At 55.9% G+C, this 22,128-nt stretch overlaps 3 protein-coding genes across 3 annotated transcripts; 2 read left to right on the top strand and 1 right to left on the bottom strand.

The window, feature by feature from the left end:
• Positions 1-10,421: 10,421 nt before the first annotated feature.
• Positions 10,422-13,095, top strand: E0L32_006921 (uncharacterized protein; the record flags this gene model as incomplete). The annotated part of the gene is made up of 3 exons (XM_031141607.1): positions 10,422-12,323; positions 12,417-12,792; positions 12,881-13,095. The coding sequence occupies 3 exons, from the start codon at positions 10,422-10,424 to the stop codon at positions 13,093-13,095; spliced, it is 2,493 nt and encodes an 830-aa protein (XP_030993985.1).
• A 2,165-nt stretch (positions 13,096-15,260) lies between these two features.
• Positions 15,261-16,283, bottom strand: E0L32_006920 (uncharacterized protein; the record flags this gene model as incomplete). The annotated part of the gene is made up of 2 exons (XM_031141606.1): positions 15,261-15,982; positions 16,094-16,283. 2 exons carry the CDS (start codon positions 16,281-16,283, stop codon positions 15,261-15,263), a joined length of 912 nt encoding a protein of 303 aa, XP_030993984.1.
• Positions 16,284-17,745: 1,462 nt separating this feature from the next.
• Positions 17,746-21,879, top strand: E0L32_006919 (uncharacterized protein; the record flags this gene model as incomplete). Its single annotated transcript, XM_031141605.1, has 4 exons — positions 17,746-17,807; positions 17,958-18,074; positions 18,128-21,106; positions 21,192-21,879. The coding sequence occupies 4 exons, from the start codon at positions 17,746-17,748 to the stop codon at positions 21,877-21,879; spliced, it is 3,846 nt and encodes a 1,281-aa protein (XP_030993983.1).
• Positions 21,880-22,128: the final 249 nt, after the last annotated feature.

The following is a 22,128-nucleotide window of genomic DNA, read 5'->3' as shown; positions in this document are numbered from 1 at the left end:
CTACGGGCAGCGCCCAAACAGTGGATACCTCAACAGACCGCTGTAAGAGCCCTGTCCAGGCGCGAGCTTACTGGGCCTCAGCGCTGCTAAGACGGGCAATCTACAGGGGGCTATCCCGCTGACAAACGCGCTAGTGAGATGCGGCTGGCCCTGCTCCGCCAGACTACAGCGCCGCAAAAGGCCGCTACCCGCGTTTCATAGAGGCAGCTCCAGCAAAAAAACATCGATCAAGCACCAGACGCCCCGATTCACGCGCGGGGGCTTGAGACGCAGGCGCTACGTCATTGAACCGCAAAACGGACCATCACAGGATTTCCCCCACTAAAAATCCCAACCAGACTCGCTGATAAAATGCTCTGGTCCGGCATATTGTGCCTTCTTACCCCCTTGTTACGCGGACGGAGCCAGCCTTACTGCGTCCAAAGTCTCTAACCAGACACTTACCCGCCCGCAAATTTGCTCGGATGATTTTAAAGTCTGCAGTCGCGGGACGGTGACAGCTGAAGGAAATGACTCTGCTTCTGGGGTCCGCATTGTGGGATATGATTCAGGAGGGAGACGCCGGTTTCGGGATGATTTGACGAAGTTGCCGCCAGAGAAGGGAGACAGGATAGTGGGAACACGCCCAAATGATGAATCTCCGATCGGTGTCGTGCCGCTTGTTCGTATTGCAGGACTTGCAAGATGCAAGCAGGCAAAATGCTGCCAGAGGAATGAGCCGACCGACTCTGCGGTGATCCGCCATCCCGGTCGCTACCAGTGCACTCATCATCGAACGAGTAAGCACACAGACAGTGTACAGTGCACAAGTCAGTGCGCTGGCTCGCACGAGGGAAGAAGCAAAGTGAAAAAGTCTGTTCGCAATTTCGTGGGGAAGCCTTCCACGGCCTCTAATAGGACAGGAGCTTTCCTCCCGCCTCCCGCGCATAGCAGCAGCGAGCAAGGTCTCACCAAGACATTTCGTGCCTTGATTTCTCAAATATTCCAACCGCCCACGGGACTCTGCCCATTGGATGCGCAGCAACCCATTGAGAAAGCACATACAGGTGCCGAATCCTTGGATCCAAAGGATGGCAGACTGTCAGAGCAAAAGCTCGTCCAAACTAGCCAGGGGCGTGTCGCTAGTTCGTGGTAGTCAACTCGCACTTGCGAAGAAGCGTCGAGGCTACTGTACCAGCCCGCATCGTGTCCACACAAAACGAGTCCACTCGGAGCTATAACCACAAAGTGGTCGATGCGATGCGATGCAAACACAAAAGAGAAACAGGAGTCCGCTTCCTCGTCGCGTCGTCGAGGGGTGCTCAGACCAATCATCTCGCCGGTGCAAGGCTATTGGTCCTGCTCCGTAGACGAAATGATTGAATGCCACCAAGCGGCATCTATCCCAACAGCAAGGTTCCCCCAATCAGGCAAGCCCTACGGCGATCGGAGAAAAAAGCGAGAGGTGAGCGAAGTGCACGGTAGGCCAGACAAGGCCATCGAGGACTGCTCCACTGTCGTGCATGTGCGGCTGCTCTCCTGCTCGACTTGGCATGCCGCGACGACTCTGCAGTCGAACGTTTTAGGAGGCGCCGCAATTCATTGTGGATACCTCCCAACACGCGAGCTTTTCAGCGACTGGGCTGGGAGAGTGGTGATGGTGTTGACACCATCGCCAACATCCCCGCCGCCGCCGCCACCACCACCGCGCGATAAGGAAAAAAGATGAGGCAAAAACGACCTGCTCACTGATCGATCTGCCTATCTTCTCAGGGTAGCAAAGGGTGCAATGTGCTACCCTTATTTTCTTCATGAGATCCAAGATCGCATTTGACCTGTCGATCGAGGACCCTGCTCGCGGCAAAGTCCCTGATTGTCCAGGCTAACTGGTCCCTTCGTGCTTCTTCCCGATGTTCGTAGCGTCTGCCAGGGAGCTGTCAAACGAAATCCCCAGGAGCTGTCACTCGGAACCCTCCAGCAGACGTAGTCATGGAGGTGCGGGTAGTGCTGTAGGTCTGCGTGCGGAGAGCAGCGGTTGACCGCAATCTTGCTCGCTCTCATTGCTCTGCTCTCTCCGCATCCAGTCTCAGTCTCCTCCACCAGCCAGTCTCCATATTGAAAATGGGTAATAACACCAGCCGGCATCATTGATAGGTCTCCTGGGTCGCTACCTACGCTGGCCCATGATGCATTGCAGTTCCCCCGCCTGCACGCAGCTAAGAGACAGGGAGGGAGTCCTTCATCTCGACGGCTCGCCCACTGATCATTTTTGGCGCTGCTTCCGCACGCACACCAAAGCATATTGGTAAGCGATTCCAACATAGCGCTGACGCAGGCTTCCTCACTAGAGGTCACGGGCAACTCTCCCGGAGCAGAAATTCCTTCGAGCGGTCAAGGAGGACGGCGGAGTAGTATTTCGAAACGAAAGCAAGTACTGTCCAAACTTTGCCAGCGATTTACGGGTAAAGAAACGGTAAATGGTACCCCTCTTCTAGAGACAGAAATGAGCATGGAGATCACCCCTCTCGGAGGAGAGGAGCTGTGATGCAAGACATACCTGCTGCACGGACGTTGGTTCTCGACCGCGAAATTACGTATGGATGGTGTAGCATCCGTGGTCTTTGCGCCGGCCCGCCGAGACACCCCAGGTCTCACGATAGTGGCTCGCTCACCGTGTGCAGCATGCGAGAACCGGGGGTAGATGGAGGAGGCCCCAGGGGGGGCAGCCACAGGTGGACGGAGATCTGATCTGTTTCGCGGGGTTTTATAAGCCGGGGGGATTTGTGATAATTCTGGAAAGTTTGAGGGCCGTGGAGGACAGTCCCAACCATGCGGGGCTGATGCTGTGCTGTGCTGTCAATTTCCAATCTGCTCGTATCGGGCGTGAACGTTGCAATCTCCGTGGCCGGTCGGATCGGGTTGCTTGCTGCCGATAGGAAATCCCACCGGTGTAGAAGGAGATGGGATTCGGATGCGGACATCGGTGCTATGTCTCAAAGAGCCGCCTGTCTCAACCCAGGCCGGCTGCTTGGGATTGATGATGAGTACCTTAAAGCTGTGGTGGTATGGGATGCACACCACCTTGAAGCCAAAAGTCGACAACGCGCGAAAAGTCCTTATCGAATGGAAAATCCCCTTGTAATGTGGTGCTGGGTTCTCGATTTCTGATTGGCCAATGGAGAGCCGCTCTTGGCTCGGCAGGCATGGGACGCGGCGGGGTTCCTGCCATCCCGGGCGTGGTCCGCTTTTTTTGGTGATCACGTCCTTCGACCTCATCGAATTTCAGTAGGCCGGGGCCTGTTTTCTCGGGTTCGCGGAATGCGTATTTGCGCTGTATACAGGGAAATTGCCTGACTTATTGGGTGACTCGTAGCACCGGGACGCGCGGGGCGGGAATTACCCCAGGACCCTGGATATTATCGCGCAGAAAGTGTCCAAAAAAAAAAAAAGCTGTTGCAGTTGTTGTCTGATTTTGTGCCATCAGACCACCAAATGCATGATGTATCTTTCTTGTCACGCCTGCCAATTGCTGGATTGGTTGTGTCTGAGGTTCCGCGCTATCATCTGGTTTGGGGATTAGCGGGCTTGGTGCCCACGGCGCCCTTGAGCTATGGTGGAGTTGGCGGCCACGAACGCTATCAGGGTACCTTGTCAATATCAGATCCAACAAGTGGCCCGTGCTGACAGGAGGCAGCTGGAGTGAAAACGGTGGACTTTGGGCGTCTGGTAAGAGGGGGTTGAGGCTGACAATGCAATGCATCTCATCAAGGTCACAACTGATATCAATCTGCCTTGTCGCATCCATCGGCCACAGCAAAGATAAGATTCCCATGGCTGGTCAAATCCTGCCGGTGATCAGTGCAGGAAATGGGCTCCTGTGCTCGTCACAGGAAGTCAATAGGAGGCAAAATGCACATAGTGGCACACAGGCTGCAGGAAGCACATGCGCCGCCATGTATGCAAGCCTCCAAAAATGAATGCCACTCGCTGACTCGCCGTGCGTGGTGTTTAGAACTTAGAAGGACCAATCTGGCAGCAATGCCTGCCGAGCCAGTCGTCGGGCTTTGGCAAGTAAAGTCGGGCTTTAGCACACGAAAACGTGCGTGAAACGGACCAGGACACAGTGCCGAGATTGGTCAGACAGCTGTGCCTCACACAGTCCCTCACCACCAAGACAGTTAACCTCCCACGACACATGGCTTTCCGCGTTCGTTCTTGGCTGTCCAGCCCAAAAGGGTAGAAAACACCCGGCGCTGAAACCGATCAAACCGCCATCGAAACCACTATTTCGTTCTTTCCTGCTCATCATGGACCCGTGCCGGGGGCACCAATGGTGTTGGTGGATGAGCGCCAAGCAGAGGCTCATGTTACCGGCATTTGCGATGACTGGCTCTGTGAGCTGTGGCAAAAATCGCCTGTAATCGTTTTGCAATGATGATACCTGCCTATGGAGCGGCATGAAGCCGCAGAGGAGTCAATCAGTCAGGCTGATGCCGGGTGCCACTTGAGCGGCTTGCATCATTCCCTTGGCTGCATATGGCCACGCTTCTGACTGGACTAGCTACTTTCAGAAGTTTCGTGATCGTGCCGCGGATTGTGTATCGCCATTCGTCTGTCATGTTGCCTTGTGTGCGTGCTAATGTCATCCTGATTTCATCCTTCGTAATTTGGGTCAACCAGGCGACCAGGCAAATACGGCACACCAAGAACGACGCATCCCGCGATGACGATCTCGAGACAGGATCACACAAGAAATCTTACAAAGCCCTTTTGCTGGCCAACAGAATGTAAAATGATAAACCCGAACCATGGTAGAACGAGCGTCCGTCGTACTCGTACCAGCTGTCGATCCTTTGTTGTCCAAAGAAAATATGGGGGTCCGCGATGGGCACCACGGTGGTGGAGTCAGAGCACTCCTACCTAAAAATTGCATTCCCCACGGCGGCAGCCCCATCAAGGATATTAGTTAGTTAGTAGGTCAGCGACGATGATCTGCAAGCCCTGGTGGGAGGAGGAGCACTGCTAGTGGAAAGCGTGCAGACACACGCGTTCGACTCCTCCGCGGTGTAGGCGGTGAAGATAAAGATTTGGCGTGATAGGTAAGCCTGGAGTTGGGGGGAACCAAGGGAGTCGTGAGCTTGCCAGAGATAAGGGGAGCGACCATCTGTGCTCGCATCCGATGTTCGGCGTCGCTTATCATTCGAACCAGAGTTCTGATATCCAAGGTTAATGAGGACACCACCATCTAGCTGCAGCATTTTATTTGACTTTGGCCATTCGTTCTTAGCAGGCTGAGACGCGGGCACCAGCATGAAACAGCTTTGCTGACAGCAGCCGATATGGGCCGGCGTGGGAGTAACGGCCACCAGCCAAGAGAGAGACCTTCTGATGATTACGGCCAGCATCCGTAATCTCGTCCAGTGCTTTATCCGATGTAGCCGCTGGGAGCTTTGTGGTCCTCGGCGTCGGAGGGAAGTGGAATGGCCGAATGTCAGTATCGAACGCCGTGACCGATCACCGAAACGTGGTTCAGAGACACGCAATACGATGTGGTTCCCGCGCATTTGCATTTCCCTTACTCATCCTGCGCCCATGACGGTGTGCTCCTGATCTGATAAATCCGAGCCAACGGATCGGCCGGCGTGTTGCGCTGACGGGGCGCCGACAGAGCCGTGAACCGGTTTGATCTGGATTTCGGTGTGGCTTGCGTTCGTTCGAGAAGGTGGCCTGTTTGTTTGACAGGCGAAACAGGGCAGAGGAGGAGAACCGGCCGATAAAGAAGAGGACGAATCTAGTGGCGCACGGCTTGAGAGGCTAATGCAGGTAAACGAGGCTAGCCCAGAATAACTGGAGCTCGAACAGGGATGGAAGACGAAACACGACTAGGATGACGAATCAGCTCATGGCACGGGCTGTGGCTTGAAGAATGGCAGATGATAAAGGCTGCACTCCGGGTAGGGTACCTCCCACCGAGCCACGATCATGATATGAATATCGGTGGTCGATTCGGGCTCGAGATGGACAGCACGTGTCTGCCGTGCGTCGACTTGCTCGATTCTGACCTCACAAATCTGGGGAACTTTCCTGATCTGATCGTGGGGCATCAGATCACTGAAGAATCGGGATACGTGGCGTGTTGTACCTTATCTCTGGGCATAACTGAGGAGAATGCCCGGAAACTCGAGGTCTTCCCACGTTGTGCGCTGGATTGGCCTTGAATAGCGCCTCGTTCTGGTAAGGATGCACTCCTGGTGTGCGGAATGAGAGAACCGACCGTTGCTCGAGATACGCGATATGCTTTGCGTGATGTGATAGCACATTGTGCTTGTGCTTGTACAGGAAGGATCTCCATGCAGATTAAAGATGGATGGTGGTACTCGGGTGGGGCACTTGATGTGAGAGAGTTCGTGCTTTTGCCTGACCGTTGGAACAACTGCCTCGCTGGCTGGTCGGCAGGAACTTTCCAGCCAGAGGAGCTAGAGAAGACGACCGTGGACAGAGTCAAATCTCTAGATCGATGAATGCTGCCTCAAGGGACCAGGCTGGACCCTGAATCAGGGACTTTGTGCATTGAGCTCAGGTTTTTTCTTGCGCGATCCTGCATGGAATCGGGATCGAGACGAGGCACAAGAAGAGCTGTAACACCCAACATTTGTAACAGCAATTCAAAAACGATAAAGAATGTCGTCTCGCCTATCCAATCTCGAGCCCGGCCCTGTCAGAAACCCCACCAGATTTGGGTGCGGCTTGCCAACAGGGGCGGTTAGGTTGATGGTTGGGGATGTTCTCTTTGATGGCTGCGGCTGGTGGTGCAGTTGGGGAAAATTTTGCAGCTTATCTCTGAGTCTACGGATTTCGCCTCCTGGGCCCCACTATCAGATTTCTTGGTGTTGGGCTAAGTAGCCGCCCCGACAGCGCTTTGGCGATGGTGGGACACCAGGGGGCCTCCACAGTGCAACACCAAGCACCGATGGCGGGCACCGTTTCGCTTGAAGCTCCTTTCTTGGGGCCGGGATCTCTGCTTTTAGGGTTTTGGACGTGACCACGGCTGTGATATCGGCCGCGTAGTTTTGCTCGCTAATCTTGACGCCGTTGAACGGAGCCTGTCCGTTTGCTGACAGAGTCGCATATGCAACCTCGATGGTGGTGGTGGCTGTAGCTCTTTTGACAGGCTGTGGGGGAACAGCAAATGAGAGAGAGCACCGGTTGCGGACCGTTTTGCTTTTGTTTAATCCAAATTGTTGGAGAGAAAACGCGCAGGGGCTAAGGATTGGCTGGAGCTGAGTGGCCTGGAACAAGCGAGCATTTCACCGCCGACGTCATCCTCTGTGCGTCTCGTCGAATTGGCGAGCGAGACCGGGGGTCAGCATTCCACACAGCGCTAGAGGAGCAACGCGACGCAATTTTGCGATGCGAGCGCACCAGGCAGGAGAGCAGAAGATGGCAAGTTTCTGGAGGCAATTTTGATTGATGCTCGTTGATAACATGATATGGGGGTTTGCCTCTATCAATTGGCAATGCCAGACGGAATCCACCCCATGGAGCATGGGTGGACGGTGGATGGAGACTGAAGAGCTCCCCGGGCTGTGGGTATCAGGTAACTAGCTCTCCAGTCTGCATGCATATCTTCCCTGTAAGTAATACATCGTAAATGGAGGTGCATATTCGTACGTACGGAGTAGTTACCTGTACGGTGGAGGGCAAAGTGAACAGTCTTAAGCCTGTTTCCCCCACGGCGGAAACGGAGATGCGGCAAGTACCTTGGCCACACCAAAATTAATTTTACGGAATGGGCACCAAACAATGTACCGTACCTGAGCACCCAGCGCTCGAGCGAGGGAACTAAGCAGGGCTTAAGCGGTCGCACCTGACTCTCTCTAAGCCGGATCGACGTTAGCTCATTTGTGCCCGCGATCGAAGTCCCATCAGAGCAAGAGGGATAACGAGCTCTCTTATCGACGCCCGGACTTGTGAGCGCTTGGTGGTCAGAGACGAGAGCGGTGAACAGGATGAGAAGTTTCAGAAAATGGGGATCCAAGACGGAGGTGCTATGCTCGCTGTAATCAGCCATCCATCATCCCCAACATCCCCCAACATCCCCATCTTCAACACCACCAACCGCCAGCGTAAAAACGTAAAAAGAACCCGGGCGTGCAGTAGTAACAGGCAATAATGGCACCTCCCGTCGGTCTGCTCGCTAAAATTCTAGGGCGTGGGACGATGGATGACGGGTACCTTTACGGTCAGATCAATTCAGTTGTCGAGCTGGCCAAAAAAAAGGACCCAGTCCGCCAAAGCGGCACTGGCCTGGGCTGGCTTGGCCCTGCCTTGGCCTGGCTTAGCTTGGATCATGCAAAGGCGCTAATCCAACTCTCTTTTTTCTCTCTCTGCGCCTACACCCATCCGTTTTGTCGAAATGGCGATGAGCCCATCGAGGGACGCACGCACGCACGCACGCACGCACATCCACACACACACCCTCCCGGAGAAAGGCAAGGTAGGATGGATCCATCATGCATGCACCACACATGCACGCATGCAAAGCAGGCAGGCAGGCTGTTACAGCACGAAAGAGCCCCATCCTTGTCCTTGTCGGAAGAAGAACAGTCCAAGTACCTACCGTTGGACTCGGGATGAAAGACGACTGACAAGCCAAAACCCGGCCGGTACCTACTCGTCCCTCCCAGTACGAGCCGGGTCGCTCGGTCTCGTCCTGACCCAGGCCCATCGCCGCACTACCTAGTTGCGCCTAGCACCTAGCAAGGGGAGAGCCCCATTGCCTTGACTTGCTCTGTTCGCCGTTGACCATCCATGGACGGGCTGCGCTGTTTGGCCCTGACATGCAGAATACATCTCCGGAGACGGATGGATCTCTGGACGATACCGCGTCTGTACGGAGTACACTAAACTGCCCTCCCTGTTTCTTGCATACACCCACCCCCCATCAACTCGTCTATCCTCCGCCCTCCTCCTCCCCAACTGCCATCCATCCTCACTAAAACCTCAGTCCACTTCTTCCCTCGCTCGACTCCCTCCCATATCCTTGAGATTCCCCCCCATCAAATTGCGTGGCCTGTCGAGCGATTTAACATATCGTTGTGCTGCTCCCTTTTATTTCTCACGAGCATCACTATTCTCTGATCTATTGATTTATTTCTTGCTGCACGAGTGCCACTGTAAGGCCGTACAGAGAGAGGGAGACACTCCGTAACAGGCTTCCGTACCGAGAGCGCAGCGCTGAGTTTTAGCCCACTTTTGCCCCCCCAGTGAAAATTTCCAAGGTATGTGTGGCACAGTCCAGGCGAGCAACCACTGCCATTTTTGGCACGCCCCCCCCCTCCCCATTCTTGACCTGTGCGCCCCGTCTGTTCATTATTCAAAACCACCAGACCCGGCTGCTCCATCCTACCTCGCCCATTCCTCTCCCTCCCGTCTCACCACCGCACCATTGTTTACCTCGAGCACCTCGAGAACTCTGGCCTGTCCCTTCCGCCTCTCCATTGCCAGCTGACGGTTCGACATAGCCCCAGCAACCCGAACAGCCGAGCGTGCTTCATTCCCCCCCAAGCGAGCCGGCATCGTCATCATCACGAACGACCGCGATCGTCCCTGTCCTCGACGTCTTTGACCAGCGCGAGGCTTCACCACCAGAGAGGGCTTGATTTGCTTCTTTCTGCCTCTCGTCGCAGAGACAACGAAACAGCCGCAGGAACATTGTTCTTGGGCTCTTTCTTCCTCCCCTTCACCTCTTCGCTTTTCTCCCTCGCCAGACGACCCTCGAGAGGATCCTTCCCCTCTCGATAGCGATCCGATCTCCAGGTCTCGTCTCAGCACGATTGCACTTGGATATCAGGAGCTACTTCTGCTGTGTGCTTGAGGATTCGACTTGTCTCCTCGAGCTCAGCTGTCAAGAAGGAAATAGCCCCGCTGCTGAAATATTGCCGGGGTATCCTCTTGCCATTCCTCCCAAGAGTCCACGGGACCGCTGAGTAAGTACCTGATTCCCCAGAAAGTCTCAGACATCACGGAGAATGTAGCGAGTCGGCCCACGCACATCTCGCGCTCGTTTTTGCACACAGAGAAATAAATTCCACAGCATCGCCACACCTCGTGCACTCGCGAACTCCTACCGCCCTTCTTTCCCACCCTCACCTCCAAGCCCACACGTCACTTCCCTCGCGATAAGCTTCTCACGCGCAGCACCTCGCTGCGATGGATCGGGGTCAATGTCCTTGTGCTGGAGATCTTGGCTGACCACGCTCGTGTCCTTCCTCTATCTGCAGGTTACCAGATTATTAGCAGTTCTTCCCTCGATCGGACTCGGCGCCATCCATGCATCTTGCTCGGAGAGGTTAACCCCCGAACTGCCCTCCTACACTTCCCCCCAGAGCAGTTGTCTATTCGGCCGTCCTCCTACCGCACAGGCAGAACGGTTGTCGGGAATGCCTTACACGCCCCCTTCTCACCGTTCTCCCTCCGCGTCAGCTCCCACATCCCCCGATGCCAGCCGGAGACCGTCGCTGGTAAGCGGAGGTTCCCGCCCAGTCCTGCCCAGGTCGGCTTCGTATCTCACGAGACACCGACGCACACCCTCCGCCGTGGGAGCTCCCGATGGAGCAGCGAGCCAGCCCTCTCCAGACGCCACATCTGACGACCTCAAGAGCCTGGTCAGCAGCCGAAGCGTCCGACAGTCGCCTCCGCCCGTGACGAGCGACCGAGGGATGCCTCAAGGCGCCATCCTGTCCCCGCCTGAGTCGGCATCGAATAGTGACGATGATGACCTTCCTCAGATGCGCGGAAGGCAGATCGAGAACCTCAAGGAGCTGAAGGAGCTGCACGAGGCCGTGAGCCAACTGCCCCGGCACCGAGAGAGCTCACCCACCAGGCCCGATGCAGGCGACCTCCTCGTCCTTCCTTCTCAATCCGAGGGCATCCACCACAGCTTCAGTGCGAGCGCCCTGGACGACATGGCCCATGCGGGACGCAAGATCTCCCACACACGATCGGTGACGGAGCCCCATATCCTAATCAGCAAGTCTGCCGACAACTCGTTGACGGGGTCGGATGATGAGTCGGAGGAGCCGCTGAAGAAGCCGCAGATGGTGCGCAAGAAGTCGGGCGAGCTCGTTCGACCGGCCCTTCGCCCAGCTTCGCGGCGGCGGCCCTCGAGTATGCCTGGGACCCCGACCTTCTCCAAAGCTGTGCACTTCGACTCCCACCTAGAACATGTCCGCCACTTCCTCCAGGTCGACAGACCACTCGCTGTCAGCGCCGGGTCTTCCCCGAACGAGAACTACGACAGCGACAACGAGTATCCTTTCCCCGGTGACGAGCGCAGGAATACCCGGAACCCTCCCTACGAATGGGAGATCATCGTCACCAACTTCCCAGTCGAGACGCCTGCCCGCAAGGCACTGCCCGTCAGGTTGGAGCGCGTGTGGCTGTCTAACGACCAGAAGTGCCTGATAGGCTCGGTCGTGGTCACCAACCTCGCATTCCAGAAGTATGTCACCTGCAGGTTTACCCTCGATTACTGGAAGACCACTTCCGAAGTCGCCGGCGATTACGTGACCGAAGTGGGACGTAGGGACCTGCCCGACCAACACGATCGCTTCAACTTCTCGATCAAGCTGTCCGACCTGGCCAACCTCGAGTCCAAGACGCTCTACTTCTGCATCCGTTACAACGTCAACGGCCAGGAGTTCTGGGACAATAACAGTGGCACCAATTTCCAAATAGATTTCAAGAAGAAGCATCTGCCCATGAACGGCAAGAACAACTTCCAGGGTGCCTCCTCGAGACCTCTCAACTCGCTGCCCAGGAGCAACCGCCGGTCTCCGGGCCCTGACGGACGTCCCCGGTCGATGCCCGCCTCGTCGGACGAGTTCGGGGAGAACCAGAAGATCAACTTCGACCAGTCACTCCACGAGTATCTTGGCGAGACCGGCACCTCTCTGCGGCTCAAGGGCGTCAAGTCCAGCACCAACCTGCCGAGCGATAATCTCTCTAGCAGGCTGTCTGCCCCGAGCGGGCAGGCATTTGCAAACAGATACGACTTTGGTGCTTCCCTGACTGCCGCCGTCCAAGCCGCCAAGGATGCCATGGGCAACAAGCCCGACGGCTTGTACATGAAGCCGCACCGCAAGGCCAGCGTCCAGATCGCTACTGCCAACACCGGAAAGCCTCTGGCTAAGGACACTGGGTCTCCCGTGCCCGGCTCCAGCCCCGTCAAATCTGCCGCTCCTGCAACCGCGTCGGCTCCGGCAACATCGGGAGTCCAGTCTCCCGGCTCAGGCAGCATCTCCTCCGCCTCGTACGAGGAGTTGGTCAACAAATACTGCTTTGTATGTACTTCCGGCAGCTCGTCAACCCGCTAGCCCCCGCCTCCGGCAAGCACAGGTCGCCACCAGAACGGGCAGCTAACATCATCTCTCTAGTTCGGCTCGAAGCAGACCAGCCCCCAGCTGAAGGATGGCACCCTCAAAGGAGGCCGTTTCGATGGCAACGACGAGTACTACCGGGGGGACAGCTCCAACTCGAGCTCAAACGGGAGCCCGCAGATGCGTACCGTCCGGCACGCCTCTCACGCCCAGCACCACACGCTGCACCCCAAGGATCCCAACCCGTACTTCCAGCACTCCCCGACTCTCTCCATGGCTGCCTCGCCCGTCGCATCGCCTCTGAAGAACCCGGTTGAGCGCATCTCGAGCCCACTTGCCGGCCAGCCGAGGAACCCTGCACCCGTGTCAGCACCATCCCCTGCCCGATCAGTGTCACCTGCTTCCATGGTCGGCAGCTTCCCTCCCTTCGCCGGTACGTCGCCGAATGATTTTGCTTTTGCGAGCATGCAGGATCGATTCCCATTCAGCGGAACGGACGCTCATACCGCGACAGCTATTAGGGGTTAAGCTGCCTCACCGGACGGATCAACCGGACGCACCTTCAACAACATTCGGAGACGGCCCCACCTACAACTCCCGTGGCTACCTGTCTCTTCTCGGTTACGACACCTACCAGAGAGCCAACACCTACAAAGGCAGAACCAACAACCTCTTGCCAGTACGGCAAGGGCACGGCGCTGCAACGCATCTTCGGCGCCTCAACCTCGACGAATGAATGGCTTCATCTCTGATGCCCATGCCCCCGCGGGTTCCTCTTATCTTCTCAGCCTTGTCCTTATTCCCTCTACTTTTGCATTCAACGGTTGTTCGGCGTTCAGGGGATCAAGGATATCATGTCTCGACTTGGAACCCACATACACGAAAAGGGATCGAGATCGGAGCTTCGACATTCGTCACTGTTTCCACGACATCATTGGGAAATGACTGTTTCATCACTGTCGGTCGCTCTCCTCGGGACTTTGACAGTCTCGAGCATCGCCGATGATCTGGTACATACAAAGACTCAGGATCAACTTCAGGCATCGGCGTTTTGTGCTTCTTTTTCTTTTTTTCTATAATGCATAATTTCCTTGAGTCCAGCGATCATGACTTTTGCAGTCTGAAAACTTTTCTCAGCTCAACCGTCTACGATGAGACTATGCTTTTTTTGTTTTTATCCACGGCATTGATTGGTCAGAGAGAGCGAGCGATTGTTCCAATTGCGTTTCTCGCGAGAATGATCGGTGGTCTGGAAACACTTGACGCTTTCTGTCTTTGCCACTTCCTAGGCACTGGCAGATGAGTAATACTTGCAGGGGGGAGGTTGTGGGAGAATTATGAGTTTTTTGTGTGTGTTGGTTTCACCTGCTTTTTACGCGCGCGAGGGAAGAATTATTACCTCGGTATAGATCGAGAATATCTTGGAGTTTGGAACAAAATCTGGGGGGGGGACAAAAAAGAGACCTGGAATAACCTCGAGAGAAGACATTCTCCGAAGTTTTAGGAATACGGGAAAGGCAGGGGAAGAGAAAGGATACACGAATATGGGAGAGGGTGAGGGGGGGAGAGACCTGACAAGGGGCAGAAGAACACCGAGACCTCTTTTTTCGCAGAAACGTTACACAATTAAAGACCTCATGCGTATGGAGAAGTGTTATCTCATCAACCATCTTGCAGTCTATCATTGATGCTGGGACTTGTGCGACTTGTGACTTGTTGTTACTTTGGATATATTTGTGACTTGTGTTGCCAACTAGTGATGTTGCGTTGTATGTGCAGCAGCCTGTTTCTAATGACTGATGTGGGTTTCTGCTATTACGACTTCCTATTTAGATCACTTCGTTGATAAGTCGGAGGCCCACATCTTGGACCACCCCCCCCCCCCGGGCCACCTCTGGACCACCAAAATCGCCAATATTCAGAAGTTATTATTTAATTATAGAAAAATACTTATAACTTATAAGTTTTATCATTAAATAGCTTATTACTTATAGTATTTTTAAAAAGTACTAAAAAAAGTCTAATTATTATATAGAGACTAAAATCTTAAAAATAAAAACTTTTTTTATTTTTAATAGTTTTACTAAGAGATTATATAGAAAAGTATTAAGAGTCTTTTTTTAAATATCTTATTAAGAAAAGTTAATAAAAATATTTTAAAAATTTATTTTATCTAATTATATAAGTTATTTATAGAGTAAATTATTAGATTACTTCTATATAATTTATATTAATAAGATTTTTAAAGAGCTAAAATTTACTAGTAAAAATAGAAAAAAAAGTAGATAAAAGTACTAAAAATAATAATATCTTTATAATAAAATTAAATATAATTCTATTCTTTATATATAATTATATTTAATTTATAAGAGATTTATTGATACTATTTTTAATTTTATAACTATTTTATCTATTAAGATAGTAGTGTTATAGGGTTAGGGTTTAATATGGGAAAAGTCCACTTTTAGGTGGTCCGGAGGGGGGGTGGTCCAAGATGTGGGCCTCCGACTTAGTCAATGGATGCAGTTGTGCAAAGTCTCGTAGGACATTGCTCTCATAACATATGCGTGCTTTCTATCTATATTGCAACGCTTTTTTGCGTGGGTTCTTATAGGCTCGTACGTTGTCAGCGGGATGTCTCTCTAGGATGAGGCCGTCTCTGCGGTGCACAGGTGAGAATCGAACCAGTAGATGAGCCAAATACAGGCTTATGGGTGGCGAGGATGTGTTGCTTTACAGATGTCTTTCGACTGACACTCATATGGATTGATGAAGCCTTTTTTGGCACATCTCATTAATTATGGATTATTGGCTCAAAAGAAATGAATGATGGATATTTCTTAGATTTCCGTAGTCCTTGCTCGCACCTATATATTATCACTTGAAAACATCTCCGCACACCTAGGGCAGACAAGTGAGCAGGCTCCCCAGCTTCTGCAGCACGACGGCCTGCTTGTCGACCGAGGCCGTCGTCTTGTCGTTGGCGTCCCCGACGCTGACCGAGATGTAGCACCCGTCCTCGTGGCTGACGTCCGTCTCGGTGGGCAGCCGCGCGCCGCCGCAGTGGCGCACGTCGGGCGCCGACAGCCAGCCCGGGTTGACGCGGCTGAGCACCCACTTGAAGGCCGCGGGCCGGGTGCAGGCGCCCTCGGCCTTGGGGAAGTTGACGTTGAGGAAGACGTCGTCGGGCAGGTAGGGCGCGCCGGACGCGAGCACGGCGTCGGTCAGCTGCGTCGCGAGCTGGGCGTACAGCAGGCTGCGCAGGGGCGGCGGGGAGGCGTCCCAGGCGAGCTTGCCGTCCGAGGCGCCGGAGAAGGCGATGGCGGGGATGCGCGCCTCGTGCGCGGCGTAGACGGCGGCGCCGACGGTGCCCGAGAAGGGCACGGCGAGCCAGAGGTTCGAGCCGACGTTGGGGCCCGTGACGACGAGCTCGGGCTTGCGCCCCTGCCAGAACTGCGGGCCGAAGGTGTCGATGCCGTAGCGGACGCCCGTCACGGGGAAGGCGTTGACCCAGTTCAGGCGCGGGCTCGTGGCGTTGTTGCCGACGGGGGCGCCGGTGCCGGCCGGGCAGCTGTTGTACTCGCACGCGTCCCTGCGGGGGCTGGGCTCGACGTCGAGGGAGCCTGCGGGATGTGGGGGAGGTATATACGTCAGCGGGTTTCAATGTCCCTCCCTCCCTCTTTCCCTTCTGCCATGGGAGTGCAGGCCTGCTTTTGCTGTTCGGCATCGCTCACCTGTGCCGGACTTGTTGTCGGCGGGCGCGGACAGGACGACGTCGTGCCCGGCGGCGTTCAGGGCGTCGTTGAAGGAGCGGACGTACAGCTCGGCCCAGCCGTCGTCGTTGCCCTGGAGGATCCGCGCTGCCTGGCCGCAGTGGGCCGCGAGCAGGGCCGTCGCCGCGACGGAGATCGATTGGGCACGCATCGTGAAGTTTGTCTGTCGTGGGGGCGGCGCGCCGGAAAGAAAAGGAAGCGGACGAAGAGCGGCGGCAGGTGCAGGGGGGGCTGGAGGCCGTGAAGACGTCGGCGCTGGACAAAAAGGAGATGCGCCGTCGGGGCGCTGCGGCTTTATATATGTCGATCATCTGGGCCTTGCCCGTCTCGAGGCGGTGCATAATGGAGACAGCATAGCATTAAGGACCGGGATCGCAGCGGCGGAGTGCTCCAATCAGGGTAAGCTCCGCCGCCTAGCAGCGCGCCGAATGAAACGGCTCGCCTCGCAACTCCGTCCAGGGTCGCAACGGCTTTCGCAGCGCGGGGGATTGGTGCGATCTCCATCCAAGCAGAGGGCTGATGGCGGGGCACGTGGGATCGCCGTTGTGCATCTCGCAGGGCGACATGTTGAAACACCCACCCCGGGCTCCACAACGTCATCGTCGCTCAGCTGCTGGGTCGGGCGGGCCAAGGCGCCGAATGCAGACTGCTCAGCCGATTAGCGAAGGGTCTGGGAGGAGGAACTGTCACATGCTAGGAGTCGATAGTCGAATATCATTTCACCAGCAACATCACGTCCATTGGCGACGTTGAGCCGGCGGACTGCGGAGGATGAGGGAACCTGACATCCAAGCAACTCGGCACGCACGGGAACTGCAGCCCGAGGATTTGTCAACTGCTTCAGGACGCACGGGAACAAGCAGGCAGTGTTGAGTGTTAGTGAACCGCATCTGGCACCGTGGATCAACGCCAGTGCTTACTCGACTGGATCCACGGGGTGCCATTCTCCTCAAACAGGAACCGTCAATCCACTGAGGCCTGACCTCTCCCTCCCACGACAAAGGTGGGCGTGTCGTGGGATATCCTGGCGTATTGTCAACTCCTCGGAAGATGATCCGGGGGTGTCGTCTTCTCATGACAAAGGCCTCGCATCAACCCAACTTTCGGTTTCCGTGGAGAGACTGCAAGGCTGACGGATAACGGTGGATGAGGGCTATACCGAATGCTTGCTTCCATGGTTTTTTATTACCTAGGTAGGTTTTGGCGTGCCATGTCTTGGTCTTACCTACAGGTATGTCTTACTCAGAGTCCAGCAGCAGTTGAGTGCGGCTTATGGCGGCAAGAACCTACATGTGCAGCCTGCACCAGAGCGGCAGCCGCGACTCAGGAGTGCCGGGGATGAATGGAACCGTCATAGCCGCCCCCTCGCGCAGATCTGATTGGCTTACGCCCCCAACCGGAGCGGGCGTTCCACGTCTCGACCAGAGAATCCAAGGTAGGGTTCAGTCGAGTAACTACCTACCTGTAGGCAGGGCCTATCGCGGATAACTGTGGGCTTGCTCTTCCATTTCCACGGTCTAGACCTCCGGCCTGGCGCCTCCAACCGCCCAAACCCCACCCCTGTGCGCGGGAGAGTGGCGAGTCTCCCACCGTCTTCCCACCGTCTTCCCACCATGCCAATTGGCATCTTTCCCACCCCTCCATCGAGATTCCCATGCACCGCCATCATCGACATGTCCGGCAGGGCTGACGCCGCCCGCCTTTTCCCCTGTCTGCAACATTGAACCCTTCGCTTGCGTCTCTTTCGCCTGGGTTGGGTTCACGCAAATCACTCGCCACCTCATCCGTCCCTGGCCTAGACGGAATTGATTGATTGATTTTGTAGGCCCGGCGCAGCAGAGTCTGGCGTCCACGACGACACTCGCGGATGCTTGGCTGGTGTCGGCGCAAACATGCCGGGAAGGGCGGTGACAGAGGCAGCTCGTGAGCTGGAAACATTCACGTTCGTATCCCACCCACCGTGCTCTCGACCGGCGCCCACATTGTCTAACGCAGACCCCTCTGCCTCAGCTACGAGTCCGCCCTCCTCGCCAATACCATCTGCAACGACGTCGCCAACCTCATCTCCTCGTCGAACCTGCGCCCCTCCAAAGACGGCGCCCTCACGGCCTTGGCCCAGGTCGCCGCCCTGCGCCTGAACGCCTCCCGTGCGTTGATCTCCCTGTTCGACCGCCAGCATCAGCATGTCATCGCCGAGGCTACTCAAGACCTCCGCATATGCGACGGTCCCCCGTCAGACAGGCTATGGCTCTGCGGTACGGCTGTTCCGAGGTCTTCCGGCCTGTGTGAGAATGTCCTTCATCCTTCTGATCCCGATTCGCCTTTGCGCGAAGCTCGAGCGGCCAAGCTCCCCGTCACCGTGGTCGATGACCTTCTCGAACATGAAGAGTTCCGGGACGAATGGTATTGCCAGGGGTGGCCCCGCAATCGCTTCTATGCCGGCGTTCCCATTCGCTCCCGTCGCGGGATCAACATCGGAGTGCTTTGCGTCTTGGATGACAAGCCGAGAAGGGGCATCAGCGACACATCTGTCCAGGTCCTGCAGGACCTCTCCGAGGCTGTTCTTCAACACCTAGAAATCAGACGTTCTGGAGACGCGCATCGCCCTGGACACCGCATGCTGCGGGGCCTGGGCAGCTATGTCGAAGGCAGGGCCACCATGTCCGATTGGGAGAACCAAGGACCCAACGCCTCTCAAGACATGCAAGCCACTGACGCCGAAGGACTCTTGAACAGAGCTCAGCAGGATCTTCAAAGGGAACGCGACAGCCTCTCAGACATCAACTTTGCCGACGTGACCGAACCGCTAGACCGTCTCCCTGCCCCGATATCACCCAGCAAGGTCACCCACGAGCCTTACTTTTCGATAACCGCCGGCTCGGAACCCACGACCGCAGACACGATCAAGACCCCACCGGCCTCAGATCTGGACGGCCGCCTAGGACAGATTCAACAGATATTCTCGAGGGCGGCCAACATTTTGAGAGAATCCGTCGAGGTCGAGGGCGTCCTATTTCTCGGCGCTGGCACGCCCTTCACCAGCTCAGCCAACTCTGGGACTGGCCACACGCCACATAGACAGAGTCGGTCTGGCCCCTTAATATCATCTTCATCCGATTCTGAAGAGAGCCCACGGGCGAACTCGACAGAACGACAGAGCGACTCAGCGGAAACTGTTTGCGATGTGATTGGATTCTCCACCTCCAAGTCCTCCAGCATAGACGCCGCGTATCCCCGCCAGAGTCACCAGATAGTGCCTCAAAGATTTCTGCAGAGGCTGCTTCGCCGCTATCCCGGAGGCAAGATTTTCAACTTTGACGGACAGGGCTCTTTGATCCCTAGCGACAGCTCGTCGAGCGAGGAAGGCTCGGCCAAGGCTCGCACAGCGCAACACGAGGAACCTGGAAACAATGCTACGAGTCCAAAGCAACAAAGTTCAAAGCGGGAAAACACGATACGTTACCGAGAAAATGAGTCGAAAACGATTACCACCCTCTTCCCGGGAGTCCGCAGCCTATGTTTCATACCGCTGTGGGATTCGCACAGACGGCGCTGGTTTGCGGGTGGGTTTGTCTACACCATGACACCATTTCGCGTTTTCACGTTACAGGGCGAGCTCAGTTATCTTTCGGCATTTGCTGCTGTCATCATGAGCGACTTCGCCCTGATGGAGAGCGCATTTGCGACGAGTGCAGTGTCATCCTTGCTGAGCTCGTTGTCTCACGAACTCCGATCCCCTCTTCACGGCATCGTGCTGTGCACTGAGCTCCTCCACGATACGTCGCTGGACGTCTTCCAGGGCGACATGCTGCGCTCGCTCGAAACCTGCGGCCGAACCCTGCTGGACACAATCAACCACCTGCTCGACTGGACAAAGATCAACAACTTTATAAAGGGCTCCGGCGAGGACCCAACAAGTCAAAACCGACGAATGATTCGCGGAGGACGTAAAACCTCCGCGGCGGACGGTATAATGCACCTGACCTCTCACCTCGAGCTGGACTGTCTGATTGAGGAAGTTGTCGAGTGCATCCACGCCGGCCATACATACCAGCAGCGAGCTGCACTCCAAGGAACGCAGGCTGATGCCTCGAGCAACCCACATGCTCGACTTGACGCTGCGGACGACCTATCGGACGCCGACTCTCCTACACAGCGCCAATCTCATCCTTTGATCATCATGCTGGACATTGAGCCAATGTTGGAGTGGACCTTTGAGGCCCAGGCGGGTGCGCTGCGCAGGATCATCCTGAACATCTGCAGCAACGCTTTACGATATACCGACCAAGGTTTCGTCAAAGTCGTCGCTTATCAGGAGCCACATGGCCAGTCGGGGTCTCCGAATAGAATTGTTCACATTGACTTTGTGGACACGGGAAGGGGAATGGGGTCGGATTATCTCGGCCAGTCGTTGTTCAACCCATTTAGCAAGGAGAACGCCCACTCCCCCGGAGCAGGCCTCGGACTGAGCCTGGTGCAGAAGTTTATCAAAGCCCTCGGCGGCACGATTCGGGTCCAGAGCGAGCTGAACAAGGGCACCAAGGTCTCCGTCAAGCTGCCGCTCAAAGCCTCCACCGGCAGGGGAGCAGAGGCGGCGGACGGCCGGAGCGATTTCGACGCTCAAGTCGCGGAACTATCGCGCCTTCGCGTATGCTTGATGGGGTTTCCCACTGCGCAAAGGAGCCTCCTAGGCAGCGCCGCAGGTGGCGCGGAAGAGTTTGACGAACAAGCGCTGTTATCGAAGATCTGCCAAGACTGGCTGCAAATGGATGTTGTCGGTTCCGGACAGGACGAGGAGTTCATGCCGGATCTGATTCTCTGTGACGAGTCGGCAGTCTCGAAGCTGAACTGCCGCTCCGAGCTGTCCTCGCCCGTCATCATCGTCTGCCGCAATCCTGCTGCGGCTCGCGACTTGGAGAGGGCTCACATGAAGCACAAGCTTACTCGGGGGTTGTACAGCTTCATCTCTCGCCCGTAAGTTATCAGTCTGAATTTCTCATGCAGATCCACCGTGTCGTCGTCTGTTGTGTGCTAACATTTCCATTTTTCTCTTTTCTAGAGTGGGACCTAGGAAGTTAGCTAAGGCCTTTGTCCTTTGTTTCAGGAGATGGACGAGGTTACAGGCGCGGTTCGCTGAAGAAGGCCACAGCATGGCGACCTCTATCGGCGAAGAGGCGTCGACGCTCGGCGACAATCCGCAGCAGGCTTCTGGACAGCTCGACGAAGCTGGAGCAACCCACCCCGACACACTCCCGCAAGCCGCGCCAGCACTTCAACCCGCGAGCGACGACGACCCGACCCTTAGGTCCGTGACACCGACTCCCGCCTCCAGAGCGGGGGGCGGCCGCTTCCTGCTCGTCGAGGACAACGCCATCAACATGAAGATCCTCAAGACGTACATGAAGAAGCTCGGCAGGGCGTTCGACACGGCCGCCGACGGCCGGCAGGCGGTCGACATGTACAAGAGCCGCAGCGGCGGCGGCACCGGCGGCGGCGGCGGGTACGCCTGCGTCCTGATGGACGTCTCGATGCCCGTCATGGACGGGTTCGAGGCCACGCGGCTCATCCGCGAGTTTGAGCGGCGGGAGGGGCAGGGGCGGCCCGGGGCGCACGTCGTGGCCATCACGGGCCTGGCGTCGCGGGACGCGCAGGAGGAGGCGCTGGCGGCGGGCGTCGACCTGTTCCTGTCCAAGCCTGTCCGGCTCAAGGAGCTGAGCCGCTTGCTTAGGGAGCGGGGCTTGGTCTGATGGCTGGTGGCTGATGGCTGATGGCGTGCGGGACGCGGGGGCTTGACTTTGCATGTGTGTGAGTGTGTGTGTGTTGGGGGGGGGGGGGGGGGGGGGGGGGGGAGATGGATGTAGCCCGATGTTCCGTGCTTTTGTAGAGTGAGAGAGTGTGGTTTGATATGAAGAGAGGGAGATATATATTCGGAAAGAGAATCGTGATTCTGGTATTCTTTGTTGTTTGAACAGACTGAAGGTGATGGACGGGATAGT

Source organism: Thyridium curvatum (assembly GCF_004353045.1).
Source record: "Thyridium curvatum strain D216 chromosome Unknown NODE_41_length_360454_cov_79.457556, whole genome shotgun sequence".
In the NCBI taxonomy this organism is placed as follows: domain Eukaryota; kingdom Fungi; phylum Ascomycota; class Sordariomycetes; order Thyridiales; family Thyridiaceae; genus Thyridium; species Thyridium curvatum.
This window is presented reverse-complemented; position numbering and strand designations above follow the sequence as displayed.